This window comes from Poecilia reticulata, linkage group LG15 (genome assembly GCF_000633615.1).
Source record: "Poecilia reticulata strain Guanapo linkage group LG15, Guppy_female_1.0+MT, whole genome shotgun sequence".
NCBI lineage: Eukaryota > Metazoa > Chordata > Actinopteri > Cyprinodontiformes > Poeciliidae > Poecilia > Poecilia reticulata.
The window spans coordinates 24,633,192-24,659,203 of record NC_024345.1 but is presented as its reverse complement, the minus strand read 5'-3'; the positions used below and the strand labels follow the sequence as shown (position 1 = coordinate 24,659,203).

Below are 26,012 nucleotides of genomic sequence, written 5' to 3'. Positions count from 1 at the left end.
AGAGGCTTACAAAAAATCAAATTGCTGACATCATTCATAGTCAAACATTACTATTGGTAGTGAGATGAAGCTTGTTTGGTAAAACAACTAATTTTGATTCTCAGTTGATGTGATATGCAGTGCCTTGCAAAAAAGTATTTATTCTTCCTGAACATTTTTACATTTTCTCAAACTACGACTACAATCTTCAATGCATTGAATGCAATATAACTATTTTTAAAAGTTATATTGCAAATAAATATGTTAAAAGAGAAGATACTTCTGTATTCAGCCTTCTTTACTCAGATGGCCTTAAGCAAATCACCTATTTAGAGAAAATCATCCAACTATTCATAGGTTAAATAGCTAAATCAACAGACTTATGGACTGAATAAATAAATAAAAATTCATTGCATTTACTTGCCATTCAGAGTTATCAGTTTGGAGAAAAAAAGCCTGGCTATTGTTTAGTAAAGTGTAATTGAATTGACTTGGTATGACTAAAATAAATGCATATACAAAATGTCTTGAAAACCATGTGTCATCTTGCTACAGTTATGAATAACTTTGTCTTGGTCTGTCATATAACATTAAAATGGAAAACACTGAAGTTTGAGGTTGTAAGGTTTCGAAATGTAAAAAAAGGAGGTGAATATAAGGCATTGTATGCTTGCGTAGGTCAGGGTTATGACATTGCTGAGGTCAGGAGGACTGTGCTGCTATCTGCAGCTTTCTTCAGCTTAACTGAAGGCTTTATATGGTAGCATAAGCCTGAGGATGTGTGTGACCACAATGGCTTAATGGAAATATGCTTTTACTTTTATAATTTATAAACTTAAAAAAAAAAACATTTAATATGAGGTCCTTATGGGTTTGAATATGCAAAAAAAAAAAAAAAAGTCAAATTTTCTTCAGTGATTTCAAGTGCACCTTCATTTGGGCCTCTGCCAGTGTGAACAGCAATCGTGCTGCCTGAAGCAGTGTAGACTCTGTGCACTGCAGAGAGGGGCATCCCCTGCAGGGTCTGCCTGTACCACCCCTCCATATGGTGGTCTGTTGTGTGCCTGGTGCCTGGGAGGTTTATCAAACCCGAGAGTCCAGTGTCTCAATTTCTGCTCCATTTTGGCATTTTTCTTCCTGACCCATCATTACGTTACACATGACTTACCAGCAGGATAGAACAGCAGCAGCCTCAAGCAGATGTTGCTCTGCCTGCGGTGTGGTACCAGTATGAATTAATTTTACATCCCATCCCATATTGTAGAAGGGGAAATGTGCATTAAGGATAAAAAGAGGATGTTTTTAATTCCCTATCATTTTCAAATGATGTGTTTAGTGGGTAATTTGAGCTATCAATGAATTAAATTGGACCCCTGGAGCCTCTCAGGCTCTATGGTGCTTAGATATAATTTGAAAAATTAATATAATCATAATAAACTCAGAAATCATATCCATAGTGACATATTGTACTTGAATAGAAACATTATAATTTATTCTGAGTGTAGTTTTGTTGTATTCAATGTAAGACAGGGAAAAGTTGTTTTTGTCCACTTTTATTCTTTAATATGACCAATATTTCTCATATTCAAGTGTGTATGAAAAAAAGTCACTGGTTTCTTAAAAAGCTAAATACAATAAGCATTAGATCAAGGCACATACAAGACTGGCCAAAGGGCATAAAATGCACTTTGGTTTTTCAATTGTAAAGAACCGTTAACTTCAAATCGTGGCAACAAAAAAAAGTGTCCATTTGGAAAATAATACAAAATAATACTCATTGGGGATTAAGGAGTTGCTGACACGGTGGTAATTTGTATGAAAGCCAACAAGATGGGGCTTTTTTGGCCTGTAGACTAGCATGACGTATGGTACATAGTACTAAAGAATGCCGCCATTGTCATTTGGCCATTCTACAAATAGAGTAGGTGGTAGTGGGGGGGTCTTATGTGTCAGCCAGACATGTCTACTTAGTTAAGGTTGATGTGCTTTATGCCCTGTGCTGTGGCCTACAATCCTATCAGATACATTGGAACCCTGCTTTGCTGTGTTTTGTCTACCTGTAAAACAGAGCAAAATAACACACCCAGCAAAGCGGAAATAATAACATCATGGCACCTCATTTTTAGTTATTCATAACCACACATTAGGTGAATACTTGAGTAAAATTCTTGGTCCGTAGTAAGTGGAGACGGCTCGTCTCTGCTCATTCTTTAAGATGCTTTCACGTGCCTGCTTGGTGAATTGGTCGATCGTCTGTGCCTTACATTGCTTGCCTTGTCATTTTTTTGCCTTTTTGTTTTTCTAACAGCCACAAAGTTAAAATAATGACCTGTGCTTATACTACAAGGTTTCCTAAAGTCTGATTGTTCAACACAGCAATGAAAACCCACTTTCACAGTTGACAAGTCATCATATCTTAATAGAACACAGAGTTTCTTTAGTCGGTTGGTAACCTTAAGCAAAGGAAATACAGTACAAATTACTACAAATCCCTAAAATATAGAATTGCATTTGATAGTTCAGTGACAGCCTGCAATTGGAATCTTCTCAGTCTTCATAAAATGTCCTTAAATATAAATTATATGGCAAATGTACAGAACATTGCTCCCTTAGTCTCATATATCCAGTGTTTTGTAAAAGTCTTGCCGCTCTGTTTTAGTCACACACTGCTCTTGGATGACTGTGTGCATCATCATGAATGGGAATGATCTGAATCTGGTATTCCACTGTCTCTGTAGCTCCTGTTGTTAATGCTGTTCTCATTGTGTGGACTTTTGTATAAACTTAAGCCATTTGGTGGGAAAATTGTGTGTATCACAAACTCCTCCTTGGACACGGGCAGATGATTTATAGGTATCATTTGAAAAGAAGTTTCTCTTATCTCCAGAATGGAGTTGTCCTTCTTGGTGCCAGCCTCAGCGTAGTCGTCCTTTCTCCGTCGACCTTTGTTGTAGGTGCAGTTCCTGGAAAAAAGCGACCCATTCCTGTGTACATACCAGCACACCAGTGCCAGCATGATTATTGCCAAAAGAGCCACGGCCCCTCCGATAATGGCAGCCAAAGGCAGACTGGAATTTTTATAAGGCTCTTTTTCCTGCTCTCTATTTAAAGTTGTAGTCGGTTGGTAGGATTTGTGAGGCCCGGTCTCTGTCTCGATGCAAACGGGGGTCTCATCTGACAGGTAAATATTGCTGGTCTCCATGGGAACCATGCATATCCTATAGGCGGAGTCTGGCTCCAGTGCAGTGAGCAGATACTCTGTCCTCTCTCCCTGCACAATGGTTTCAGTTATGGAGCCAAAGGCAGGGCTGTGTCCCAGCTTTAGCCAGCTGAGCCGCAGGGCAGTCATGGGTTGTGACACTCTCCATGATATATGAATTGCATCTGCACTACTTGATTTCACACTGATGGTGATGATCTTTCTGCCTGAAGAGCTGGTAGTACTGTGGTAATTCTTACTGATGTCAGGCCCTTTCACCACAGGCCTTCTGGTGACAAACGATGGCCACTGGGGCTGTGACGGGCGTAAATTGTTGGAGACTGTGCTTGTCTCGTATGTGGTGAGCAGTTCTGAATCAGCACAGTCAAACATATCTGTGGTCAGATCTTTAATAGCCATGCCTTTGACCTTATCTGGACCCTGGCACATGAAACCACGTACATTCACTTTTGTTGGCAGCGACCGCAACCAGTCCCGCACCCATTTCATCCTGCAAGTGCACTGCCATGGGTTGTTTCTCAGCAGAAGATGTGTAAGATTGTCCAAATCTTCAAATACACCCTGTGGGAGGCTACTGAGGTTGTTACCAGATAGGTCCAGGCGATACAGCTGCCTCAGGTAGGCAAAAGCCCCGGATGGCACCCTGTTTATGTGATTATCTTGTAGGTGCAGTTTTTCCAAACTGGTCCCTGGGAGGTTTGCCGGCGGTGAAGTCAGGGAGTTCCTCACCAGTGACAGCTCAGTCAAGTTGATCAAGTTGATGAAAGCCATTTCTCCAATCCCACGGTTGTTCAGAAGGTTGCCATCTAAGATTAGTCGCTTCAGATTGATGAGATCTTGTAACGATTGCTCTGAGATGGACGAGATGCGGTTGTCGTCAAAGCGCAGCTCCTCAATGCTCATGGGTAGGCCTATTGGGATGGTACTCAGATGGTTTCTGGAGAGAAAAAGCAGTCTCAAGTGATTACTGTCCCTGAAAGCCCCCTCTTCTATGCTGACTGCTGACACAGAGTTGTCATCCAGGTGAAGTTCCTCAATGTAAGGAATCTGAGCTAATGAGGCATGGGTTATCATCCGGACATTATTCTCTTGGAGGTGGAGCTCTTTTAGTCCAAGTGGAAGATTAGTTGGGAATTCATCCAGATTGTTGCAGTAAAGATAGATCTTCTCCACATCTACCAGTCCACGGAGCTCTGTGGGGATGCCTGAACTCTTGATGCGGTTGTTTTGCAGAAACAGCACTGTAGCATCCAGAGGCATCCCTGTAGGTATGGAAGTCAAGCCTCGGTCATTACAGTATATGAAGGTCCCGTCACAACGACAAGCTGAGGGACACGAGGCAGAGGTGACCAAGGGGTTTGCTAGACCCAGCAGCAGCCCAATCCTTATTAGGAAAAGGACAAAGGACTTGCAGTGACGTACCATCTTGAAGGTGCGTATCCTGGCAGTCTAATCACTCAAAGGGCCCTGGGGAAAAGAGCAGAAAAAGCAGATTAATGGACAAGGCCCTGAGAGAGGGAGCCAAATTCCAGTTTTTGTAATTGCTGCAGGTTTGAAAAGCTGCCTACAGCACTTTCTTGATTAAGTAACTGCTGAAAGAATCATTTTGCATTTTTCCATTTGACTGATATGAACTGATTATGGGGATTAAGGTGGGAAGGTGTATCTTAAGGTTTTACTTTTTTGCTTCTTTAGCGCTCACTGGAATTTGTTTTGTCATGCAAGTTTTCAGGGTCATTGAAAGTATGTCTTACGTTTTTGATCACAACTTACTAAGTTTTACATCTTTCATAATGCATTAAATCTTGATGCAGTGGTTTGCTTTTATTTTATTTTTTTGCAATTTGATGTCTTGGCTATTACAAGTTTCTTACAACTCTGGGTTGTAAAACCTTTGCAAATGGAGTTTTTAAAGTTTTTATTCCCCTCAATGTTGGTAACGTTGGGACAGTCGATTAAGACTATGAAAATAAAGTAGTATTCCCATTTTAATCAGCCCGAGAATACATTGGGGTTTAACTGTACATTCACACCCACATTTCTTTATCTTTTTAAAATAGGGATCTTGTGAATAAATCAAAAAGACTCAAAGCAATCTTTATTTACAATACCTTATTTAGACGAGGCTGTAAATCCTTTCCAGCGAAAGAAAAATCCAATCAAGATTTCTTCTTAAATTTGTTCTTATCCTCACTGAAAGAAACGGTCTGTCCAAAGGGAGGGAGGATGGGTTCTGGTGATATCCTGACCTGGTCAGTATTTGCCAAGCTGATCCTTGTTTGGACGATGACCTCTTCTGTGTTGTCAAAGGCTCATTCTTTCAATGCCTTTGCCATGGCAGATAAGCTTGCAGAAAAAGCATCCCTTGTTGCTAAAAAAGAAAAAAAAAGAACATGCACCCTTAGCTGATATTAAAAATCCCAGCGGCTGTTGCTGTAGCCAGGTTCAACAGCCATAGCAGCGCCTAAGGTTTTTTTGTGTTTTTATAGAGATCCGTGAGTCGGATGGCAAAGAATCCTTCCTGCCATCAGGCTCGTCAGACATGATGGGTTGACACAAAGCCGGTCTGAGCCATGCCAATCCCCTTGGCCACAGGCTCAATCCTGGCCTGTTTGCTTGTGCCGACCGTGCTTTCAGGTAACCCAGAATCCTCTGCTTCCTTGTTGAGGCAGTACACACATTAATCCAGGGCTCAAGATCTTTTTCCTGAAGCAGATAACCAGTGTCCCCTTCTTCTCTAGAGAGCAATATGGGATGAGTTGCTGTTCCTGAAGGGCCCAATCTCCCTCATGCATCTGCACCTCGAGTCATCATGGCCTCCTGGAACCTGGGACAGTGCTCTGAAAAACATTACAATGATAACATTTAGTAGAGAAAAGCTCAAATAATAAAATATTGGGATTTATAATAGCTTACTAGTTAGTATTAGAACATTAGCAAATACTTGCTATCTAACTTTAGTATGTTCAAAAGTGTTCAATATTTATACCTGAAATGGTAATCTTGTATAATTATAGCTACTGTTACTATTTTACCTAATACTGGAATATCATTTATCAGCTAATAAAATATGATAATAAACAACAGGCTATTTGCAGCTCCTCACCTACTAGCCAATTCGATCATAATAATATGGCAATTGATAGCAACATGCTAATGCTAGCATGTCAATATTTTTCATACAAGTCTTGCTTTTTAATTGCAGCGGAAGAATCCAAATTCCTGTTCAGTTCAGCACAAACGAATAAGAGATTTTAACCAGGCAGTAAATATTTATATACGATATACAGTGGGTGGTAGACACATTCGTCACAAATTTCTCTTTTATAAATGTCGTTAGTAATACCATTTGTACAAAAACTTAGTACTTAATTGAATAATAGTATTATTATAACACTCGGGTCAAGTAAGTTTAATTTTGATAAACGTTTAACAGAAATTGACTAATCAGCCTTTTCCTAGTTGATACTGATTTCAGTTTTTCTTTTATGTCTGACCTTCCAAGTTTAGCTTTAGATCAACCAGAAAAAAAAAAATATATATATATATATATATTTCCGCTTTAATAAAAGCTGAGGAATAAAAAAGTTTATACTTTGGAGTTTAAACATATTTATTGGATAGAAAAAACTAATTATTTTTGGGTACCTGACCAAATTTATTTTATAGGTACATGCCAGTCTTAAAACCACTTTACAATGTCACATTCAAAACCCCCCTCTTTTCTTGCCTTTTAGTCCATTGACCTTTTACTCCCAGCTACTCTAAATAACCAAATCTTTTCTATGGAGATGGAGGAAAGAATGCTTGTGCATGCAAAACACATCTGTGATCTAGACCCCAAACTCAACAATAGGGGAGGGTGGAGCTCATGTGCCCTTCTCTCTCCGCTTCACTGCATAGTTGAGCTCTAAGTATTTTACAAGAGAACCGGTCCTGTGATTAAAAATAAAGCAGTCTGTCCAAATTCTTTTGCGTGATACAAAAACGGATCCAGTCAGAGCTTAGTGTAATTACTCGCCCTGTGAACGGTACCAGTGACATATGAAGTCCATTTGAATTTCATATTAAGCAGAGGATGGGTGTTGCATCCCACCAGGCTGCTCCCAGCTACTTCGTGTGACCCTTCACGCCCACCTCATCCTCTGCTTACACACACCGACTGCCGTTTTCTGCTCACGAAAATAGATTTCCTTCACCAAAGAAAATGTTACGTTTCCTCTCAGAACACAATAGCTCTGTAACTATCCGCGTGCCCTTATGCCTGCTACCGTGTGCTGTAAAACATTCAAAGGTAAATTAGGAACAAGAAGCCCAGCCGTTTAACAGTTGTAACCCCTGACAAGGAGAAGATTAGGGAATTGAGAGGCTTGTAACTCGATTACAACTCTTGAGATGCTGTCTCATAATAACAGCCCCCCCCCCCTTTCCTTCTGTTCCATCTAAACATGGGCTCTCTCTGTCCAGTATTACATTAGTAGTAGATTAGAGTCTAGGGAAAAAAAGCACCAGATGCGACCTCCAGTAACTTGTGGAATAAAGGGAGTCTGATGAGAGGAAAAAAAGATTAAATACAGTAATGGAGTTTTACAAAATGGCAGGATGAAAGAGGGATATGGCATATCGGTCTGTTGGAATGAACTCTTAATGCAGCACTTTGTTGAGCTATTTCAATAGAAAATTTGCTTTTTGTGAGAAGTTTTCCTTTTGATGAATATTGTTAAATATGTAGTTTCATTTAAATTGCTTGGAAATTTAGCATTTTATGAGAAATTTATTCTTTTTTTTGTTCCATCAAGCAAATTTTGACTTCTAAGGTTGTGCCATGGATTCATTCATCATTTATGGCACACCATAGAGTTTAGACACAAACAGGATAACATCAAGAGCTTATGCCGATATTTTTAAAAGTTTCTGTGTCAAAGCTGCTAAATGTTCTGCTCCCTTTCCTCCACTTGTTGCTGCACCCTGTGAAAGAGCTAACAGAAAGAATTCTCTTACAATTTTCTCTTACTTGCAAAAAAAAAAAAAAAAAAATCAATTTAGCCTATTTGGAAATAAGTCAGCTTGCTGTAAAAATAAATTGTGTAAACCAAAGAAACAGCATTCTTACTACAACTATCTGAAGAGTTACTAAATTTTTCAGGTGTCTGCCTTTGTTTCAAAATAACCCTTACAGTTTATCTTATGTTTGAACAGCAGGAGGGATTCTTGTTGTTATTTTGTTTTTATCCTGTCATAAGCATGTCGTACTACCCATGCCTACCTCTGTTTTTTGCTTATTTTTTGCCATCAGAATTGTCAGAACCTTAGGTAACAGTCCAGCTTAGGGTCAAGGTGTAAAACAAAATGGGGCAGTTATTTAATCAGATGGTGATTATTGGTATGTTGGGTAAGTTTTTGCTCAATTTAACAGAGCATTTTCGGGCCTGGGGATACTTGTCTTCCCTACTTTTTTTCTTTTTCCTCCACTCATCGGATTTCAGGAGAGAGTGGCCCCTCTTCATTGTTTCCTCCAAGGCAAGCATGCAGACCTTGAAGCCTCACAGAGAGGATCGGGGCTGGTGGGGTGGGGGTAATAAAAATGTAAACTTTTTATTAAAACTCATCTCATTTAAGCAGTGAATCAATCAAGCATTGTTATTGCTTTAACCTGTCATAAATGGCCCTTTATTTTTGCACATTTATTTACATTTGAACGTTTTTTTTTTTTGTGGAGCAACTGAAGTTGTGCCGAATTTTTTATATATTTTTTTTGTTTATTCTTTTGTGATGGATGCTTTTCTCCATCGTTTTGATAAGCTCCGCCAACAGGAGAGTGGGATTTCACTAGCTGTTACAAAGTGGAGTCTGCTTCGTTTAATCGGAACTGGCAAAGTTAAATTGACCATTGTGGGGGAAAAAAATGGGCGCGAGTGTGTTTACAGGGGAGAAGAGCAGGAGAGACATAAAGCTGGACACTGATAGCCATTGTGAGCAGAATACACACAAATGTACATTAGTCTGAAATAACAGAGACAAGGGCTCAATGCCCTGGAGTCATGTAGTCCACAAGAAATGCTACAAAATACCTCAAGCACAAACAATTTCATGCCTGTGTAATTATTGCAGAACATGATGACTTTTACTTTAGCAAAATACTGAAAGTTTTGTAGGCTTGCATTTATAGAGGAAAGAGCTGCGTAGAAATTGTAATGGCTGGCTGTTAAATTATTCATGAACTCTGAAATTAATTTTGAACCACAGTAGAGCTCTCCATTGGGAAATCAATTCCGTTTCTATGTTGTTCTGATATTCAGTCTAATTCACAATACTATTTCGAATTATGACTGATTGCACAGGTATAGTTTTTGTTGGATCTGTGATCAGTCCAGAAACGTGTGCATGTGCAAAATAGCACATTAAGTTATTTTAATATAGGATTTTTTCAATGGAAGTGGAAAACATGAATGATTTACCAGAATTATATCATTAAATTATAGGCATATCTTCTAGTAATGGACAAGTAAAAGTCTTGAAAGCCAGTTTGTCAATTATTATTTGAAACTTGTTTGTGTGTTTGATATGCAGAGAATTTCTTATTTCTTGGATGAAGACATCAGGGTACCTGGCTGGGGTCTATTGTGGTGCCAAATCACAATGAAACGTTCATGATCCTATTCGAAATCTAAGTGATGCAAATTATACCAAAAAAAAAAGAAGCAAAAACGGGGTGAAAAGAAAAATCTCTGAATGTTTCACAGATTTGGTATGTGGCCTCCTGGTGCTATCTCTAAATAGGCTGAACAGATGATACTTTTGCTGGCCCATTAATAACATATAGGCCCGAGACAGACGGGGGTCTCTCTTTTGTAGCTGGCTGAAAGGAGAGATCTGCAGCAGCTGCAATTGTTTTTCCCCACATGGGGGTGGTAGGCACTGCGAGATGAAATGTATGTATGCGTGTGTGTATGTGTGTGTGTCTTTGGTGAGCAAAACCCAAGACATGAATGCTTCGGTTAAGCTGCACAAACCTATCTCGGCTCAGGCCGGACACCTTTCCCAAAATAAAGGGATTTGTTAACCTCCCCGCTGTTTTATCCGAGGCACTCACAGTATTTATAGTTTTCTCCCAACTTTGGATTTCTTCTTGACAAAATGTGTGAAATTTGTTTCTTAAATCTTAGAAAACCTGGTAAAAGATGCACCTTAGCGACTCTGTAAAATATGAAAGAACTGCATCGGTTATTTTAGATTGAGGCCTGCAGTTCTGCAACGAAAATGCACATTTCTCCACATGAAACTGGGCATAAATATATATTTTATGCGTTCTTTTCTCCAATTAGACTATTCCATCCTTTGTGACCTGGTTAGCTGTTAATCTTCCATATGAGTTCCCTCTGAAAAACAACTGACTGGGGACTTTAGCCTCAGGCAAGCTATCAGAGAGGAACTGGGCCTGTCCTCATGACTGCCATGTTTAACCAGCTATCTTTTTCCATAATGAAAACATGGAAAACCACCGTTGCTTTCCATGAGAGGACAAGCAAGAAGTTTGCTGTGTGCAGAAATGGTGCACAGCTTGTGCACAGCCTTGGGGCCATTATTTAGAGCCTGGATGACCTTATCGTCTCATGAAGATAAAAGGCTCTGTTAAATTGGATTAACAACTGTCCCTGCCTCAGTGTTGCCAATAGGCATGCCGCTATATTGTATTGGACTAATAGGATAAATATCAGTTTGGATGAAGGGAGAATAGCGCCGACCTGGTTTTAGTTTTAGGGATATGATTCTGTGCGTTAACGAGGTTAACATTGCATTGCAAGCGTGCAATTAACCTATACGCGTCCTGATGCGCGTAAAACTTGCATAAATTTGCGCGTTGCATTGCACGCCTTTCTAAAACGTATAACTAGGTTATGATGACTTTTTTTTTTTCCGTTGGATCTGCGCTAACAATCGATGGAAGTACTCCAGACAGCGACGGAGAACGAGCGTTTAGGCGGCATACAGTCTCCCCAGCTGCCCCTTCATGTCCAACTCCGCGGGATCTGCACTGCAATTTCAGGAGCGCACCGGGGTGTCTTCTCAGGCTGCGACACCGAGACTGCTCCAGACAGTCAACCCCGCTAATCCCCTCCAAGTTTGCATATTCATCCCAGACCATTCCCATGCATACATGCGCCTCTCTGTGCAGTGCGTAAAATCTGGAATATTTGAAAGGAGCGCAAAGATTTGCGTTGTGCACTAGTGGTGCCGAGACTAAAATGTGATTGTGGAAATACAATACTGAGTTGGTGTTTTTTTTTGTTGTTTTTGTTTTTGTCATTGTTAGAAATGCAAAATTAAAGGGATTTTGCAGAGATCGCAGCAGCAAGTGGCAGGCACCGGGGGGGAAAGGCTTGAATTGGTGACATAAAAACATATTCTGTGTGCTGCAAAATCTGTGCAGCTGAAGAAACGCTTTTTGTGTTTGGAGAAAGGTGCGCTCACATTTTTTATTATTATGGATTTAAAAAGATTCGCGCCTGTCAGTATAGACAGGACCCGGTATTATTCGCCTGGAAAATAGGAGCAGTTCAGATTCACGCAACTCTTGAGGATTCCGCATTACTTTCAGTTAGTCGAAGAGAAAATCCAAAAGGCAAAAAGAGAGAAAAGGGAAACGCTTCCAACAGGACTGCTGTACCAGCAGAAAGATTACTTACCTCTCAAAACAACCAGCAAAATGAAAAGTAACAGGTATCCTCTTTAAGTGTGGCTCAGAAGAGGGAGAATAAAAATAAATAAAAAATAATCCAATCCGGGTTAATGAAAATTGAAACGCAGATCCAAGTGAAGAAAACGAAGAATAAACCCTCCTAACTCACACAGATTAAGAGCTAGTTGGAGTTTATCTGTAGCAGCACTGCTCTGTTTTCAGTGGCAGCCCCCCTCACACAAATACACAATCAACTGGCTGTGAGAGGACATGGGCGCAAGTGTGGACCTCAGTACAAATGTGGAGTTGTGTGCGCCTCTAGCTCTGCTTCAATAGAGCTCTGATGTCATCTGGGGGAGGTCCTTCCTTCTTTTGGTCTCTCTCTCTCTCTCTCTCTCTCTCTCTCTCTCTCTCTCTCTCTCTCTCTCTCCTCCGTCATGATCTCTGTTTTGGTGCTTGAAGATGCAGTTCCGATTAGGCGCACTAGGGGGAGTGGAGGAAAGAGGAAAAAGCAGAGATTCACTCACCATGTGCCACAAAAGTCAGAAGAGGACCCCAAAAATACAAGCATGTAATATGTGTGAGGATGTTGATAAATATTAGAAAAACTAATATTACATGTGTCACTTGATCTAGAGAACAAAATCAATGTCAGGTTTCCATAAAGAATGTTATCAGTTGTCATAAATTCTGCAAGGGGTGTTTTATCTCAGATGTGCTTTTTTCAGTCTTTGTACAATAGACAATTAAATGAGTTAGTGTTTTAAACATGAAAATACGTGAAGGGCTAAATAAAATCTGATTTTTCTTTTGTACATTGACAGCTAAAAGCTATTGTCTGATGTTGGACCAGAATAGTTTATAAGAAATTATGTGCACATTCTGTCAAATTATAACAAACCTTTATCCATTCACCCATCCATTATCTCAACTTATCTTTGCAGGGTCTGAAAGAGGGGGTTTAGTGCCTATCATTGAGATTTTACGTACTAAACAAACACAAAGTAGAGTAATTGTGAATTGGATTTCATTGTATAAGTGGTGCTTTAAAACTGCTTGAATGGTTTCCCACCAGGTGGCACTATAACTCTTTACATCTTTGAGTTTTAAGTCAGCAATCCAAAAAAAAAAAAAAAAAAAGATAAATGTGGCATTTATTTTTTTGCCCCATTTTACATTGATTTTCCTATAAACTCAGTGCAACCATTTGCCTTCGAAGGTCACCTGATTAGTGTGCAATTTAATCTCAAAGCTTCACCAGATGTTCTGTGAAGCTTTGAGTCTTACTAGAGAACACTGGTGAACAAATGACATAATGAAGAACATTAGTCAGAAACCAGCCAAAAGGCTCATACTAACGCTAATGGAAAGCTGCAGCGACTCACAGCTCAGGTGGGAGAAACGGTTACCAGAAAACAGTCATAAGGGTTGTCACATAGGGAGAATAGAAAACAGGTTAAGTACTTGAGTTAGATAAGATCGGTACTGAACTTTTCACCTAGATTCAGAACACTGTAGAAAAATAACACTCTCAGGCGCCTCATCCCACAGTGAAACATGTGAGTGGCTACATCATGCTGTGGGACTGCTTATCTTAATTAAGGACAGGTGAAAGTTGACAGGAAGATGGATGGAGATAAATACAGTCCCAGAGAAACCCCGTTGGGGTGCAGAAGTCTTGAGACTGGGATGAATGTGTCAGCAGGACAACAATCATAAACACATAATAAGAACTACAATGCAATGGTTTAGATAAAATCTTGTGTGTTCAAATGACCTAGTCAAAGGTGAGACCTAAATCCAGTTGATGTTGTACATTTAATCTCCTTGAGTTTGAGCCATACTTGAAAAAAGTGTCAACACAAGAATAGTAGAGATGCTTAAAGATGCTTGCAGCTGTAGTTTTAGAGAACAGTGGTTGAACAAAGACTTGACTTAGAGGGTCTGGACACACAAGCATACCACACTTTTCAGATTTTTATTTGTAAAACTTGTTTGAACACGTTGTTCCCTCTCTTTGCTACAATTATTTTGTTGAGTTTGACAAAAGTCCCCAAGAAGCGCATTAAAGTTTAAATTGTAACGTGACAAAATGTTGAAAGTTGGTTTACACAGCTGCTTATGTAGGCCTCTACTTATGAGCCTGCATTTGGATAATTACGAATAAGTGTATTAATACAGCATGGGCGTAAGCTGCTTTCACATACCTGAAGTGCCTCTTCACCTTTATTTGATTTTTTTTTTCTTTTCTATTTAGATGAAGCCAAACAACAGGTTCTGCTTCCCTTTGGGTCCAAAGCAGAAATGAGGCGGTCAGGGCTTTTACAGAAGAGTGTCTGACCTGGCCCACACCCTCTTAGCCTGCGTCATCTCCTGGGTTTTCCCCCTCTGGCTGCTTGACAAGTCAGACCCCACAGTCCCACACGTTGCGTTGCCATGCCATCTGTTTATTTCTTGTTGAATGGCATCATCTTGTTGATGCCTGTAGAGATCACCTCTCTGAGAGCTATAAAATTTCAAGTGAGAAATTTTAGACTCCTTCCCCGTTTGTCATTCACCGTTACCTTCAATAATTATCTCAAACCTTTACAATCCGGCTTTAAGTGCTTCGAGGGTCTGCATTAATTTTCAGTGAACGCTCAGATTTATTAGAGAGCTTTTGTATTCTCTTGCTGTGGGGATGCAGAAATATCTTTCTGTTTGTCACGACAGGGATGCTGCTCTGTAATAATTAATGACATCTTTAAAACGGGGGGGAAAAAAATCACAAAGAAAAATCTCTTTCTGAAGCAAAATTGGAGGCTCAGTAATGAAAGGAAAAAGCTGGCGTTTTGAAAATGAAGACCCGCTCGCAGGGTATCTTAGCGATAATATATGCTCAGCTATGTTCATGGGGTGTTAAACAAACAAGAGAAAAGCTCAATGGCTGTCTTCATCATCCCGTGTTCGCATTTTGCCAGGGACAGAATGTGATCCAACTTCAGCCTCAGCAGCACAGGGTTTAGACCATGATTGCCATCTTAACTGGAGTACCTAATTGAACAGACACTTAAGCCTGGAGCATCTGCCGAAACTACTTAGACCTCCACTGGAGGTTCTCTGATTTGTTTGCTTTCCAGCTGGAGTGACTCTCACTTTTGTTTGCGACACAATGGGATTCCAGATTCCTTCCTGTCTGCATTCTATTAATTTGTTAACAAAAGCACATGTTTAAAAAAGAGAAGAAGCAATTTCTTAACCCAACTATAATAGCCCAGGTGTTGTCTGTCAGAGACTTGAGGGCGATAAAAGGTCAACCTCGGACATCCTGGCCTGATCCGTGTCTTCCTTCCATGGGGACGGAGTAGAGAAGTCTGTGTCTAACCTCAACATGTCTTCCTCTCCTAAATCGACTGCAGACACATCTGTCAGCGACTGGTGATTGACCCCCCTCTTAGACGTACAAAGAGCCCCACTGGAGGACGAAGGTGTTGGGTTTCTGTTATCTCAAGACTGGGGGAAATCTGTTGCCCCTGTTGGTCTTTTGTTGAAAGGGGGAAAGGTGCTCTCCTTTCCCAAGGACATGCTCCAGTCTGTCTGGCTACTTTTAGTGTTTGGACAACATTAAGATTGCTTCCTACTTTGCTGTGAAGCTTGATTTATTTTTTTTACCTTTTATAGTCTAGTTTCTGCTTTGTCTTTATTGTAATACTCTGAACCTATTTGTTTTGCGTCATCAAATGCATTGAAACAGATGATTAACTTTTTTTTTTTTTGCATGTGCTACAGTCGATACGTGGGGGTTTGCAGTTGACTGGCTGTGTCCTACTTTCCTGGACTTTTCTGCAGGACACATGGACACAGTTGGATTTGTCCTATGTAAGCTCGGTGTTATGTCTGTTCCTGTTATAAAAAGACAATAAATCCCAAAACCGCTTTGAGGCTCATGAGGGAAAATGGCCCGATTGCGCCTCATGTGCGCCAATCCTCTGGCTTGAATTCATTATTGACATTAACATGTTCTTAACCAATGCCAAATTAACAGGAACATGTTAAAGCTACCTGCCAAAACCCCCGCTTTGTTTTTCATTTACCTTCTGCTTTATTTGCATATTCGCCCTCAGCAGGTGGTCGTCGGTGATCTTTGCTCTGGGCCTTTCATTTCTGCTTCTTTTTTTTTTCCCCCATCCGGAAAGGCAGCTTGTCAGAATCAAAATGGTTTAACTTTGATTTGTGTTGTTAGTTTTGTTGCCACATTCACATTTTTGATTTGGAAAGGATGTAATCAATGTGACATGAATGGAGAGAGCAAAAGCACAAGTCGGTGAAAGTGCAAAAAGATCACAGATGTCGGATTTTATGGATGTAAGCCTGTTTCAAATGTAATTTTTGATGCCAAAATAGTTGGTAAAGTGATCTTTGACTGATAGAATTTGAGTCTTCATGCATATATATGCAGTGTTGGTTGGGGTAAGGCTCTAGTCTTTTCTAATGGAAATCCCAGATGTGAAGGATAGGATGACCCTTCTTCATCTTTAAAGAACCAACAAAAACAGAGACTACATGGGGCGTCCTGCTGCTCAGAGGCCTTAGTCAGCACTCATTTAGGACGTGGATTCGTAGACAAGCAAAAAAACCTAAATCAGCTGTTTCTCTTCTTGTCTTTTGTCGGCTGCTTTTGTGGCGGCTGGTGTGTTGTCTGCTTAGATGGGGAAACATGAAGCTGAGAGAGCCTCGGACTAGCTCAGAAAGGGGGTGGTGGCTATTGGACTTGTCAGCCTCAGGGACCTCCTGTCGGTTAATGACCCAAAACACAATGCTCTCTGATCAGATTAGATAGAGCCCCCACGACACTAATCAGCACAATAAAGGAGATAAAAGATAGAATTACCATATAATGTTTTCTCAGTTGAGCGTACATCGCCAATATAGCTAATTGAAGCCCGCCTTTGTCCTGCTTTGTAACTGGTTTACTACTTCTGCACTAAAATGTATTTAGCCAACTTAGCATCTTTTACCAGCTGTAGTTAAACTCTCGCATTTATCTTTTCACTGGACTGAACATGTCTGTGTAAATGCTGACACACACTTTAAGACAACATGCAGTATTCCTTCAGTATGGTGCCTTAGTCTACGGAGAACACATGTATGTGTATCTACTAAAAAGGTCAATTGAAGTTTAGAGTTGTAAGGAGAGGAAGTTGGCGCTAATGTTATCGAGGGGAACAAAGGCACTCTTGATAAGATAAAATAGATTATACAGTGCCTCATGGATTGCAGTGTCTTGTTTGCTGGATCACTACAGGAAGTGTGGGGCTTAGGCAAACGTATTGCCCTAACAGACGCAACTGACATCACACTTATCAAAGTCCTCACTTATCTTTGAAAGACACGAGGCTTGCATCGGTCGATGTTTAGAATTTTGAACAACAGACTTATTGAAACGTTTTTAGGCAGTTGTTGCTCCTAAAGATGCAACTGTGACACAGTGATTGTTACACATGGTTGATCGGACAAGAAATTGCATCCAGAAATTAAAGATCAAAAGCGTTCTATTGAGTTCTTTTTACTGCAGCTTGTCAGTTTTAAGATTTCCTTTAATATGAATCACACAAGTTAACTAATGACACCCCTTGGACTAGAAAATATCTTGGTTAGAGTTATATTTCACTGGGTTAAGGTCAGAGTATTAAGAAAACTCTGAAATGCAACCTGTCTGATAACATGAATTAGATCTTAATTGGAGCTGTGGTGAACCTTTCCAGGAAAGCTCACCACTGTTTTGGGTCCTTTTCAAGGCATTTTTAATGCCGTTCTGAGCTGAGCTGACAGAGCCTTTGGTGGAGGGGAAAAGTTCCTTAAGAGCAGCGGAAACGTGACTTATTAAATTTTATAGCCTTAAAAATAAGCTGGAGAATAACCTCACTGGTGAGTTTTCTCTTTACGTGATTCACATGAACAGCATTAAAATACATGATTACCCGAATTACAAATAAATCATTTAAAGCAGTCCAGAAGCATGTAGCATTAGCCTAGCATTTCAGCACAAATTAACGAAGCAACAGAGTAGCTATGTCGACGTTTGTTGGGGCCTTTTTGTGAATCCGTCTTAAAAACTGGGAATCCGGAGCTTTAAATTTTGCCTAAGGATGTTTTCAGGTGACACTTTCAGCTGCCCCTACAAAAATGTTGGCATTCATGCCTCACTGTCTGACAGCAGTGCTCCTTCGTACATCCCAAGTGACTCGGATATCAGATGTCTAGTCTGCAGCCAGGAGCCACGTTCAAAGGAGCCCCTACAGAAAGAGGCGATTGGGAAATAAAAAAGACCGGCTGAAGTGAGGAGACGTCTATGACTCACTTGAAAGAAATATTTGTAAAGCACCCACCCACCAATTAACAGCAGCGCGCAAGGTGTCTGTGCTGGAGTTGTGAATGACACATTTTGAGCATAACTGAAGTAACTGGAGTAGAGCCTTTTTATCCCGCTGTTGCCGGGGTGATTTTAGGTTAACGTTCAACGAGACCAAGAGTGTCTTAGGTGTGCATTACACTGTTGGCGCATCAGATTGCAGAGGGTTCCGGTTTAATCTGCATATACATAAAATTAGTTAATCCTCTGTGAGTTTTTTTTTTTTTCTGTCTCTTCTAAAGCATGAGACCTTTCCAATTGTAATCTAACAACAACATGAATAATTTACAGTATTACAGTTATGAACTAATGATCTCATGATCTCATTTAGATCTTTTCTCAAGGTCGACTTGTAACAACTCCTTAAATATTGGTAGAACATTTTATAGACATGTTTTTTTCTGCTTATAGTTTATTAAAATACATAGAAGTACAAAAATGTCTACTACTAAAGCAATAGTATATCCAATACAAACTCTCAAGAATTGATTCAGTTCAGCTAAAGAGCCACCATGGGGTAACATAATTTGATCAATTAAAGCAGGGGTGGACTGGACTTAGGCACCTGTGACCTAAAGCATCTCCACTGATAGGTTTCATCTTACCTTCACTGGCTTACAACAGCAGATTGCGGTGCAGGGAGAGTTTATCTTTCCAGATCAAGATGTTTGTCTTTTTATCTGTGCAAACAGGTGTCCTGATGTCATTACTCTGTTTTAAACAACCGTCGGCCTGTGGACTCTCTGTACAATATCGCAGCTGGTATTTCCAACGTGTTTATAGATGAAGTTGCGAACCACATGCATAAATTAAATGAAAAGACAGAGATTGTGAAGGCAGCTTTGTGGAGTGTGTTAGCATGCATTCGCAGTGCATCTTTCACCATTAAAACTGGCACCAGCAGGAGGAAGACATAATAAATTAGAATACTAGCTCAGGCTTTTATTTTCCCACAAAAAAATGAAGGAGGTTAAATATAGCACAAAGTTCTCATCTTGAAGCATAACAAACCTTTGTAGCTGGCTTCTAGTTTTGGTGCATCTTCAGGTTGTTGATGGTTTTGTAAGCTTTAGTGAAGACTTGTGAAAGTGTGTTTTTCTAATTTTGGTAAATGGCCAGAAAATATCGACTGAAAATACATTTGAACCTTTCGACACGTGTCAGGCACAAATTATTAGAAAATAATTGCTCATCATTTTTGTTGGAAGTTGTCCTCTTTTAAACCTCAAACATTGAATTTACTGTGCTACTCAGTCACTACTGAAGTGAGGCTAAGCACCATGGTGATGTCCAAAGAGCTGTCTGAGTCCCTAAGAATGAAGATTGTCATAACTTCCCGAGTCAGGTATTTAAATGGTCTCAACAGAATTTGAACCATATTTCTGTATGGTTCTTTACCAAAAAGAAACATTCAAGACAACTGTCAATATGCCCAGGTCTTGTCATCCAAGCAAGTTCATCCTCAGTGCAGAATGCAAGATGTTAAGTCTCCAAAGCCTTTAAAGGTTTTGCTACTATTGGTATATAAAAATACATGATAATCAGAAAAAAAGATTGCACAGGTTTAACATTCAAAGAATGCGTGGAAGGAGGAAACCTCTTTGGTCTCAGAAATACATCAACAACAAAGGACAAACTTGGTGTAAACCAAATTCATCATTGAAGAAAAAGAATCTCAGACCGAGATTCACTTGTGTGTTTTTTTTTTTATTATTATTTAATTTTTTTTATTTAGCTTATTCTGCTGCTGCGGCACTGAGCTTTTTGTTAGGTTGATGTGAACTTCTGAAGGAGAATATCCACAGCTTCTAGACAACGTTTTTACACTTTTTTTCTGGCCCTAAAATGATGCAATAGTTGGGTGAGACGAGGTAAAGGCTGAACTGCAATGTGTGATTTAAAGGAGGGAAAAAGAATAGCAGGAACATGTTTTTCTTCTTCCTGCTTTTAAACCGACACTTCAAAGACATCCAGGGTGTTTCAGGAAATTTAGAAGCAAGACGTGGATTGAGGAGGTGGTGTGTTGCGTAAACAGAAGTTCTTCCCTTAGAGCCACCATTTGTCACTTGGGCTACATCAGGATGCAAATGTATACATTTTGAATGAAGCATAGGTGGGAAGAGCCGAGCTGCGAGATCTTACTAGCCTATTCTGCTGTCTGTGTGAAACTGGATTTGAAAGGGCAAGGGGCTCTCTCTTCAGATGTTTTTGTGAACATGTAAAGCTGCTTTAACTGGCTAACCAATATGAATTTTTATATAAATAAAGGAGATTGACCAGCATTTCCGGCTTAGAAACATTCATCACTTTGATTTTATTGTTTGTTTCTGTGGTCCATTTTTAGCAGTGTGTAATGCTTTGCCAGGCACTACCTTCTATATTTAAGATGCCTGCATTCGGAGTTGGCATAGCGGTGCAGCGGGTGGCCCAGATGTGGAGGTTACAGTATTAATCCATCCAGGGTTCAATTCCCAACCTGAGAAACTTAGCTGTGTGTGTTTCCTTTCTTTCTTTGCTCATTTTCTGTTTGAAACAATGTGAAGAAGAGATGTCAGAGTTACGAAACTGCACTGCTCCAACTACAAAAAAAGTACTTTATTTTTTATATCTTTGTTGCAGTCTTATATTAACTAATTTTTCTCACTGAGATAGCTAAAAAGGGTAATATTACAAGAGACTTTTATTGTGAAATACATAACATGAACATTTTACAAGGAGACTTTAATTAAATTGTTCGTGTTTATTTATTATGTATTTATTAATTACCTAGTTGACTTCTGAATGAAATTTTTGGCACTAAGTTTTATTTTGGGATAAATATTGCATTGTTCTACTTTCGCAAGAGATCCCTATGAAGTACATTATTTTTAATGTACTTGTAAAATGACTAAAAGTGAAGAAGTTCAAGAGGTGCAGTGTGAATGCTTCACAATGTAGAATTAGTCATTTTAAGCATGGTTTTAATGCTATGGAAAATTATTTTTGAAGAGCATTTTTTTTTTTTTCATGGTTTAAAAAGTGAAGCCCAAATTCTCCCAAATCCATTGAAGCGCAGCGTTCAACTCTTGCAGCAGCCGCCCCCAGCTCTCTCAGGATTGGGAAACCCCAGAGGAGGCTCCATTTAACCCCTTAGGATTAGTGCTCATGCCTACTTTAGCACCAGTAAAAGGGAAAACGTCTCAGCACATTGAGTCAACAGGGACTCAGGCTTGCTCTGCTTGCTTCCCACACTAAAATGGACAATAAAAAAAAAAAGAAAACGAGAGAGAAGATTCGGCTCTGACTTGAATAGAGTTGGATATTTGCTTTACCGTTTGCCCTTCCGCAGCCTTCACAGTACATTACTGGACCAAAAATACGAGGCAGTAATCTCAATAATATATTCCAAGCTGGTGTGTAGAGCTTCGCCTTGAATATTTTATCTGCATCAGTTAGTCCACTTAGAGTTGAAGGAAGGTTGCTAGAAATGGGGAGATTTTACCATTTGCATAGCCTGCCAGTGTTAAAATTGGGTTTATTTCAGCTTTTGCTGTGTTGTTTTCAGACGGCAGATTCTGGTTGCTCTTTTGTCTTGTATGCCTAAAAAAATATTCCTCCTTTGTCCTTTAATTATTATTCTTGCTCTGTTTATACTGTATCAGAGAAGGTATTTGTCAACAGTGTTCTGAGTGGAAAGCAATGATGTAGAGAGAGTCCGGCGCTGTGTCAGAGGGCGTGGCATCTCTCACTGGGGTCCCCGGCTCTGTCAAGGCTCAGTCTATTGACTTTAGCCCTCGCTGGCATTCCCTTGTGTTTGTCTAGGCTTTCATCACAGCTCTGTTCAAACAAACGGCAGCCACTGGAAAGACATTTTCTCGCTAGCTCACAGGAAGACGCTCACGTGTGCACATGCACACACACACACAAATGCATGGGACAGACTTTGATTGGACTTCATAGCAACAGGTGATGACCTAGATCAGAGTCAAAGCCATAGCAGCTGTGTTGTGGGTTTCCAGTGGAGTTCTTGGAGAAATAACAACTGCTAAAGATATGCAATGAGTATGTCCTACTGTCAGCATATAGCTGATTAGTAGATTGTGGGGGGAGTAAAAGCCTTCATTTCATTCTATAATAGAAATAAAAAGTAGCAGGTTTACATCTCACCACATTTTCTGTTTCTTTCCCACCAAGTCTGGCGCTGTAGTTCTCAGTAGGAAACAGCTGGACTGCTTCCTCCCTCCTTAAGCAGAGCAGCTAAAGTATATTGGTGCCTTCTTCACAATGGATGAAGAAGATGGATAACTGACCTGAACCACAGAGTAAAGCACTTGATTTACAGGTCGGTCCATGTTTTGGCCTAATCCTGTTATAATAAGATATGGATCTTGTCTTAACGAATGAGATCCCAAATCCTTGGGATCTTCCAGAATGACCTGGAGAATGGGACTGATTCTAAATCAGCCACATTCTGAACCTAGCTTAATTAGAGAATTATGAATATATGCAATAATTAGATTAATTTATCTACTTTTTTTTATAATTCTACACATAAAAAAATAAAAGCAGAAAAAATGTCATTTTTTTATTGCCGTTTATTTTTTTAAATACACATTCTTTTTTGCCAAAGAGAATATGCCAGTAGAGAAACAGTTTGATCTAACGCAATCTGCTGGTCTTGGCAACCACTACTAATTTCTTCCTAATAAAAACCATTTAAAGAGTTGTTGTTTCTTGTCTACCTTATCAAAAGTAAAATTAAAAACCCAGAACTTACTCGAGGGACTATATATATATATATATATATATTGAGGACTGAAAACTGGGCCTTGGTATCTCCTAGAATGAGCTGCATGGTGCTACAAGCAAGAAGGTCTGGACTTTCCTTCTGGACCAGGAGTCTCAACCCAACCTTGGACTAGCACAAAACAAGAAATAGATGCACTGGTTTTGCCTTTTCTACTGTAGCTGGTATGTATTGTTCAGTCAGCACGGGAGGCTGCCAGCAGGCATTTTTCAGCCAGTCAAGCGGGACGAGTGTCGTCTACTGGTGTGGATCGGCGTCTGGAAGGCTTCCCAGGACTCCAGATTTCACGCTTGCAGCGGTGGCCGCTCTAGTGGAGGAACAGATGAGACACGTTGTCTGGCGAAAGTGACATCACAGCCACTGAAAAGAGACGGTGCTTACCGTCTCAACTCAGCTGCGATGCATGGAAGAGAGAGTTTTAGAAAGCAGGTGCAACCCACACCTGCATGTGTCCCGTCCACCTTGCTTAATTAGAGTTCAGCATCCTCCTAATGAATATCCTCATTCTTGTCTCCACTGTATTTGTGCTTGTGTGTGTGGGAGCCAATAGGCTCAATTGGGAATTATCTAGCGGTCCCTGGAGAACGCCTCTTTTCTTCCTCTCTGTTTATCAAAATACTGTGGAGAAGCTCAGCGAACCCATTCCGATCTACTGGACAGTCACCGAGTCTCACTTCACACCTTCAGTTTTATTTCTTACTAAGTAAACTACATAAGCACTTTTTTCAGCAATAAGTAAGCCCCCAGTTGCAAACCTTATATTTTCTTAATTCTTTGCTGTGCCAGCAGATTCTTATAGTGGTGCAGTGGGGAGCAACAGAGTCCCTCTCTGTCACCAGATCTTGTAGTGGGTTGGCGGGGATCAGTCATATAACTCATCAGATCTGAGGCTTAATGTGTCAGAAGTGTGAGCATGTAGAGGAGCTGCAATCTGTTTGATGTGCAGTCATCTGCTGGGTTGTAATTGGGACTCAGGCCTCTGTTCCTTTGAATGCACTCACTTGGAATTCTCTTTAGAGACTGTGTTTGATTTCTCTTATAGTCTGATGGTTAGAAGAGACTTTGCACTTGTCTAGCTGTCAGAATACGTGAGCCGCTGTCTGAGAAACTGTTGTGGAGACGCAATTGACAAAGTCCCAGCCAGTTTCAGTTTTTTGTTAGTTTTAACAAAGTTTGTTCCTTCACCTCTGAAATCTCTTGGGGTTTCTTGCATTACCTTTCTGACTGATTTTTCTCTGGCGACCCGGTTGAATTGCCTCAATCATCGTGGACCACCAGTCTCTGAGGCCTTGCAAACACACATAGCTGCACAAGACCCTAGGGAGGTGTTAATATTAATGTGAGGATAAAACACATCAAACTCTTGCAGCACTTCCAGATTTATCTTAGGTTTTTGATTGCTGTCTGGAGATCAGTAATCTTGTCAGCTTTTCAGATAGGCTGAGAAAAGTGGAGTTTTGCTTATAGGTGATCCAGGAAGCCGTCGGTGAACTGTTTGGTTCGGAATGTGGTTGATGTTTCTGGTTCAGGATTTCTTTGGTCATCTTTAGTTCTTACTTGGGAACTGGACAGTGGATATAAAAAGTCTGCACTTCTGTTAAAATGCCAGGTTTTTTCTGATTTAGATTATGAGTTTAAGGTGGAGAATTATACAAAATATCTCTTGACATTATGTTTTACGGTGAAGTTACTGTCACTGCTCTAAAATTGCAAATCTAATAGCTTAGCTACTTTAGTTAGTTTTTCAAATTTTTACACATGTGACCTGATGAGAGAAAGCAGACTTGTTTTAAACGACTATAGTAAGAAATAGATCAAATGTAATACTAAATGTATTTATTGTAGGTTAATGGAGATTCAATTAAGAAGTTACTGCAATAACTTTATAATTAAACTGCAGAAAAAGCTAAGTTTTGCAACTGATTCCAACTGTTGTACACTTATTTCGGTATGCAATTTTTTTAGTGAAAGTAATCTGATTAATTTGCACTTAGGCATGTTAGAAAATGTTCACATTGATAATTGCTACCTGAGCAAATAAATCCCAATTTGAATGTTTTTTTCCCCCCCTTAAGTGTTGGCCATTGCAGGAGAGGTATTCGACCAGACCAGTTTAAAGATAAGAAAAACTTTTATTTATAACAGATTCAGAGCTGCACCACTCTTTAAATGCTCTTGATTCACTCGACTGTTTCCCTTCAGAAAATTCATATTGATCTCTGAGGTAAACAGTCTGCCTATACTTACTGACCATTTAGTGTTCAAATTTTAAACTTCTGATTGTGTTGGTCGCCCACTTTAATTCCACTTTGTTTCACAAAGTGATTGCAGAAACAAACAGTTTTTCTCATTAGTTTGTCAGCATTTCTGTGGCTTCTAAAGGTGCCTCTTCTGCTTGATGGTGGCCATGGTGAGAGTAGATGTAATTGCTAATTTAGCTAAAGTGTGGAGAAAAGCAAACAGAAGGAAGAAGCTGAAATGACCAGACTACATCTCTTTCCAGCTGCCTAATCTACTCAGGTAATTCTCCTCAAACCCACTGAGTCCATGCGAGCGATTGAATTTCAATGAATCTCTGATGAGATGGGGGCCAAAAAAACAAGCCTCCCCTTAGCACTCAAATGGATTGGCAAACAGATGCTCGGCCAAAGTGACAGGTGATAAGTGCTCTGGCAAGCTGTAAGTGAAATCTTTATGCATGTCTCGCTGTATGTAGCGTTGCTGTCAGAGCCCATCCCTCATTCGGTTTCTCTCGTTTGCAATGTTTCCGGTCTTTCTTGGCTCCAGAGTTGGCTGCTTTTTCTCACTGATAAAAAAAATGTAATCTTTGACCTTTCAGATGATGCGTTTTTACCCTGTCTACTTCACGAGGGGCAGCGAAAAATCTACAAAATATCAACTTTTGGTACTTCATTATTTTTGACCCTTCTAGCCTCTTATGGTAATTTCCTATTGG

The 26,012-nt window shown here is 40.0% G+C and overlaps 2 protein-coding genes across 2 annotated transcripts in view; one reads left to right on the top strand and one right to left on the bottom strand.

Annotated features, from left to right (window-relative positions):
- The window catches only part of macrod2 (mono-ADP ribosylhydrolase 2), a 470,949-nt gene that overhangs the window by 74,581 nt on the left and 370,356 nt on the right, over positions 1-26,012 (top strand). The gene's annotated exons all lie outside the window — the stretch shown is intronic.
- flrt3 (fibronectin leucine rich transmembrane 3) lies at positions 1,514-12,205 on the bottom strand. The gene is made up of 3 exons (XM_008430200.2): positions 11,887-12,205; positions 5,311-6,039; positions 1,514-4,666 (listed from the first exon to the last, which is right to left on the bottom strand). The coding sequence occupies exon 3, from the start codon at positions 4,622-4,624 to the stop codon at positions 2,672-2,674; it is 1,953 nt and encodes a 650-aa protein (XP_008428422.1). The 5' UTR covers positions 4,625-4,666; positions 5,311-6,039; positions 11,887-12,205; the 3' UTR covers positions 1,514-2,671.

Excerpts from the sequence above, each read along its gene's own strand:
- flrt3 (XM_008430200.2), bottom strand. The coding sequence starts at position 4,624 with ATGGTACGTCACTGCAAGTCCTTTGTCCTTTTCCTAATAAGGATTGGG.